The sequence below is a fragment of the Gekko japonicus genome, unplaced genomic scaffold, assembly GCF_001447785.1.
Source record: "Gekko japonicus isolate JY-2015 unplaced genomic scaffold, Gekko_japonicus_V1.1 scaffold200, whole genome shotgun sequence".
NCBI classification, from domain to species: Eukaryota; Metazoa; Chordata; class Lepidosauria; order Squamata; family Gekkonidae; genus Gekko; species Gekko japonicus.
In genome coordinates, this window is record NW_015160214.1 from 583,651 (window position 1) to 589,650 (window position 6,000).

Consider the following 6,000-nt stretch of genomic DNA (forward strand, 5'->3'; position numbering starts at 1 on the left):
GTCCCACACTTGCGGATGAACCAATGGAGGGCTGTTTACTGTTGGACTTTTCCCCAACACACTTTGCAGTGCTTAGAAGGCAGGTAAAAGAACCAGAGAACCCTCCCCACCCCCACCCCCTTTCCGCATGTGCCTGCTGCTTCTTCAACTTTTTCTGGTATTTGCCAGCAGCAGGTATACAAAATCTAAAATGAGTGTATTTGATCTGTGTAACTGAAATAATTTGCATAACATGCAAGTATAGCTATCCTGGAATAAAACAAAACAATAGACAGCAAGTTACATTTTGGCTCCATCTATTGGAAGAGTTCTCTTACAGCACCTAAGAACACAAAAATGAGCAGCTAAATCTTTTTAACAGCACAGAGCAGAAGACTCATCTATTTGAAACAAAAAACACATATAATGGATTAATTTAAAATATATTTTGAAAGATCCATATGTAAGAGTCTGGGGACACCAAGCAATGCTACAGCTCTGCATCTCTTGCTTACTTTAACATCTCCAGGATCTACTCCAACCATGTGGACACCTAGAGATACGAAGGCCAGAAATCAACCGGGGGGGGGGGGGCGCAAATTTTCTCCTACATGAGGACTTTTTTTCAAATTTTCCAGTGGAAAACAATTGACCACTTGGGAAGCAGACATACAAGGGAAAAAAATCATTGTAGCATTGGGCTATGTTTCCCAGTCTTTGCTTTAAATGTCCAGCACCACACAAACATACAACAGAGGGAAAGTCTCAGGGACTCACCTCAGGGCAGATATCATGTGCCCAAGGCAAGTGGCAAACAACAGGATGAAGAACAAACTCAAAATGGCTACAGTAGTAGCCTTATACCTTTCTAAGTCCATTGATTTCAATGGTCTTAGAAGGGTATAATTCTACTTACAACTACACTGTCAGTGATGTAAAAAGTTACTTGCAACTCAGTCTCTGAAACCTGCTAACACTTCACTGTGATATGTTCTCACCTGGTCATCAGTGATCTTCACACCTAATTTGCTGCGTCCTATAATGGAGTAATAACTTTGTTCCAAATCAATGGACGGACTAAGGAATGGACCCTCCAAGGAAGCTTGTAGCCTCTGAACATCATCTTTTGTAAGATAATGGGTAGCAGTCAGAGCGTGTATGCTAGCTATCAATATTAAGGCCAAGACGAAAAGTGAAAGAAAACCTGGAAATTAAAGAGACAGGGGAAAAGAACTTAATAAATGCTCTATGAATGTATCCATAGAGTATATTTTTCACAAATTCATAATAAAGCTATCTCAGGCTGTGATTACATACACTAAATAATCCACTTTCAATGCATTTTCCAACTGGATTTTACTCTGTGACCTGGCAAATCCAGTTGGAAAGTGAATTGAAAGTGAATTGAAAGTTAGTGTGTGTGATCACAGCCTCAGTTACACACTTCAAATGCAAATACCTACTATGGTACCAATAAATCATCCCGTTAGGCATGGAAAGATACCAATTTAATACTCATAATGGTACCACAGCAGACTACTAATAATGCTTTTAATCAAGACATTCTTAAGATCTCAAAACCAAGATAACACATTCAAACTATGTTAATGTAATGCGAGCTTCTCCTACAGGAGACAGAAATCAGGGAGTCTCCAGTTTGCCTCTGCCATAAACCCCAGACCCATGCAAAGTTATGTGCAGTCGACTTACATAGGGGGGAATGGGATTGCCTGCAGAGAGCCCTACAGGTACCCAGGAGGCCTCAGCCAACTGACTCAGTGCTCCCTTCATCTACATCAAGAGAGTACCACAGGCCCATCATACAAGATAGCTGCGAGGACTGCTTATTGCATTTTTTTACATTTACAGTCCACCTTTTCAGAATCATGGAATTCAAGACAGCATAAATGACAGCTGCAGGGAAGGGGGCGAGACCTAAGGAGTCTCCCAGCCTACAGTGATCAGACCTTGTCATGGTTCAGAAAACTGGCTGCATGGCTTTATTTATCTATACCCCATTTTCCTCCCCAGTAGGTTATGCCACCATTCTCCCCGCTTCCATGCGAGGTAGATTAGGCTAACAGTGACTGGCTTCTATGACGGAGTGGGTCTTCCAGATCCCAGACCGACACTCTTAACCACCACACTGGCTCATGTGCCTTCACACGTGACATAACGGGGCACAATGCACACGAAACACTTTGGCTCTTCAGAAATGCTAAATAAAACCGTAACATTTATTCTTATTATGATTAATTACGAAGCAGAACAGTTGGCTCATTCTAGTCGCAGCGAGGTTCCCGCCTTGGCCTTTCTTAGAAGGAGACCCCGCGCTTCAGCTCCGGGCCAAGAGCCGCCCTCTACTCCTCCATCCCCATAGCTAGGCCAAGGAACAGCTCACTGCCGACCATCTGCTCCTGAGGCCGCCACCTCAACACACCGCTTACCCGGGGCCGCCATCATTGCCCTCGCCTCCTCACCAAGGGAAGAAGAGTCCACTTCCGCCAGGCGCTCCGGGACGTACCATTCAACAGGAGCCAATACCAACCTCTAATCTGCGTATTGAAGAGTCCGACAAGCAGCTGTAGCCGCGGATCGGCTGTGCTCAGGAATACATCTCGTCAAGTACAAGGAGGCGACGATGAGCAAAGAGGAGCTCGGTACCCATATTGGCTTGCCCCCTCGCCGACGAGAACAGGTGGTATATTCCAGTTCGGTTACAGCTGGTGTAGGGAGGATCTCACAGGAGGATGTGGCCTCCGCTGATTGGCTGGGGGCTGAATCATTCATTTGGAAGGGGGCAAATTCAAAACGAAAGGCGGATGGAGTGGCATGAAGTGGAGGGGCGGGGTCAGAGGCTCTGTAGGAAGTTGAGAGTAGAGTTTGCAGAGTAGGGTCCCTCTCAGGAAAGGGGGGGGGGGCGGTGACTTTCAAACAGTCGCTGATTCTGTATTGACTTTTTCCTCCGTTGTACTTGGAACAGAAATTCCCATCTGCATTGCATAGTGGTTTCACTTCCTTTGATTATCGTGCTTTATGGTAGCTTCCACACTCTATGCCGCTTTCGAGTCCGTCGGATTTTATTGTACCTTCTGTATAGATTTATTGCCGTTTTATGGTTGTTCAGAGGTAACTTTGCAGTCAGTATGGCGTTGCTCCACGGTATTTGAATGTCGTTTTGAACTGCATTCCCCTCCCAGTTGAGAAAATGTGGAGCGAATGCTAGATGCAGAATCACCCAGTGACCTAAATACTTCGATGTCTCGAGTCTGTTGTGTATCTTTTGACGATCTACTTCTTACATGCAGAACAAGAAGGTGGTGTGAATGGACTAGAGTGCTGTGGGTGAACGGAATTCTCCTTTGCATAAAAACATCCCTGCATGTAGAGAGGAAGCTAGTATATAGCAAGGGGGACGCTAAGTTAAAACTCTTTCTTTGCTGGTTCTACGTGTTGGCTGATGTGCAGGGAGTTTTTAACATGGAGTATTCTGAAACTAGGGATCAAAGCTCCTTGTGGATAAAGACAACGGGCCCTAGAAAGGTTGGTTGGTTGGGTGGTAGAAAGATCCATCGATAGATAGATAGATAGATAGAGGGGTTGGGAGAGAGAGGAAAGAAGAACTGAAGGAAGGAAGAAGGGTGAGGGGGGGGAGACAGACAGTCAGAAAGACAGACAGACAGGCAGAGATGAGGGGGGAAGAAGTCAAAGCGTTGGGGAGGGAGGGAGAAAGGGAAAGAAGGGAGGGAGGGAGGGAGGGAGAAAGGAAGAGAGAGTGAAGAAGGGGAGTGAAGTGGCCTTGCTGCTTGGACATCAGATGCGAGAGGTCATTCTGGCTCCCCCAGCTCTCCTAAGGCGCTCTTTAAAACGTTATGGCCGCTGATGGTGGTGGCAACGGTGGCGGCCGCGGAGGGGGCGCGAAAGGTTCCCCCGCCTCCCTGGTGGTGGCCTTCCACTCCCAGGGGCAAATGGTGCCTTTCGTCTGATGTCCGCTCCCATCTGATGTCTGCAAGGCCGCTCGGACATCCGACGCGAGAGGTCATTCCAGCTCCCCCAGCTCTCCTAAGGCGCTCTTTAAAAAGTTATGGCCGCCGGCCATAGAGAGAGGAAGAAAGGAAGGAAGGAAGAAGGGTGAGGGGGGAGACACAGGCAGAGATGGAGGGAGGGAGGATGAAGAGGGGGAAGAAGTCAAAGCGTTGGGGAGGAAGGGAGAAGGAGTGAGAGAGGGAAAGAATGAAGGGAGATAGGGAGAAAGGGAGAGAGAGTGACGAAGGGGGGTAGCGGTGAAAATGTGCCCACGGCGGGCGGTTCACCACCACTGGTGCTGCCCCTGCCCCTCACCTGCTCCCCTCAAAAGGCTGTGAAGGGGGGGGGTGGAGCGCCTCACGTCCCGAAGAAGGGTGCACAGCTTGCCCAGCCCAGGCCACGCCAGGCGAAGGAAGTGCGACGCGGCCGCCTCAGCACCTCTCACCCGCTGTGGACTCGTCTGTCTCTCCACTGGCCACTCGCCGCCTGTTCCAGGGCCGCGCGGGCCATGGCGGCGAGGCTCGTCCCCCCCCCCCCCCCCCATGGCATGCCAGTTACCCTGAGCAGTAGCCGGCGGGCCAATGGCTGAGGGAGCGCATTTTTTCTCGCCACCCCAGTACAGCCTATTATATTATTCTTTTTTACTTCCATATATTCCAAAATTTCTTTTTTGTTTTTTTACGTGTGGGTGTGGGTGTGCCCATGCCTGGAAGTCATGGCAACCTCTGGTGACACCTACTGGGGCACAGAGGACATTCAGAGAAGTGACTCAATAGCCTGCCTCTGCCTCATGGCCCTGGTATTCTCTGGAGGTCTTACCATCCAAATACTTGCCATGTTTGGCCCTGCTTGCCTGGGTTGTCCAGGTCAGGGCATATATTCCAAAATATTATGAAAAGCTAACCAGGTTTTTTTTTTTTGTTCAGTCACACAGTCGAGTCCGACTCTTCGCGACCCCATGGACCAGATCACGCCAGGCCTTCCTGTCTTCTGCCGTCCTCTGAAGTTTGCTCCATTTCATGTTCGTTGCATCTATGACACTGGCTAACCATCTCATCGTTTGCCGACCCTGTCTTCTTTGACCTTCAGTCTTTCCCAGCATCAGGGTCTTCTCCAGTGAGTGCTCCCTTCTCATTTGGTGGCCAAAGTATTTGAGCTTCAGTTTCATTATCTGGCCTTCCAGGGAACAGTCAGGGTTGATTTCTTTTAGGATTGACTGATTTGATCTTCTTGCAGTCCAAAGGACTCTCAAGAGTCTTACATATACACAAAAGTGTATAATCACACCAGACAACAGACTTCATAATTCTACTTTCCTAAGGCCTTTTATAACTGTGTCTTTCTGTTTTATTCCCCTCCTACCTGCAGTAAGCAAAACATTACAGGGGAGAGCAACGTCTTTTGGGCAAAAGGGGCCAAGTCCCTTCTACTGAACCTTTTCTCATGGGATCAAACATGCAGCTTCCTCCATCTTTTTGTCATTACATTAAAAAAGTCAAGGAGCTGTTGTGTGTGTTTGCCGTATAATGTTTTCTTTGGTTCTGAATGCCACGTTTTGGAGATAGCAACCAAATATTCTTTATGTCAGTGCTTTTTCAGATCATGTTCTGGAAACCCTTTGGTTATTTGAAAGCTTCCTGGAAGCTCCTCAGTAAGATTAAGGACATAGACAACATTCTTTGGAAGATGAGTCTGATTTATTTATAGTCTACTTTTTTTTTTTTTTCATTCACATTTCTTCCCCTCCCTCCGGTGGCTTCCCGCAATGCTTCCCCCCCTACTCCACGTTACTTTACATCATCAATTATATCATTTTCTTATCATTACAATCTCAAGATAACATCATTTGGCTTAATATTGATCTAAACATATTAAATTTTGTTTCACATCCCAGTTCTTTTCCAGATATGTTTTAAAGTCACTCCATTCTTGAAAAAAAACGTCATCCTCTTTGTTATTCAACTTTTTCGTAATTTTGTCCATTTCTGCCATGAA

General features: G+C 46.9%; 1 protein-coding gene across 2 annotated transcripts in view; it reads right to left on the bottom strand.

Annotated features, from left to right (window-relative positions):
- The window catches only part of RPN2 (ribophorin II), a 46,531-nt gene extending 44,017 nt beyond the window's left edge, over positions 1-2,514 (bottom strand). For both annotated transcript variants that reach the window (XM_015410392.1, XM_015410383.1), the window contains exons 1-2: positions 2,427-2,514; positions 978-1,183 (exon numbers count right to left, since the gene is read on the bottom strand). In XM_015410392.1, coding sequence (XP_015265878.1) covers positions 978-1,183; positions 2,427-2,442 — 222 coding nt within the window. In that variant the 5' untranslated portion in view covers positions 2,443-2,514. The remainder of the gene's footprint in view (positions 1-977; positions 1,184-2,426) is intronic.
- Between the last annotated feature and the right edge of the window lie 3,486 nt (positions 2,515-6,000).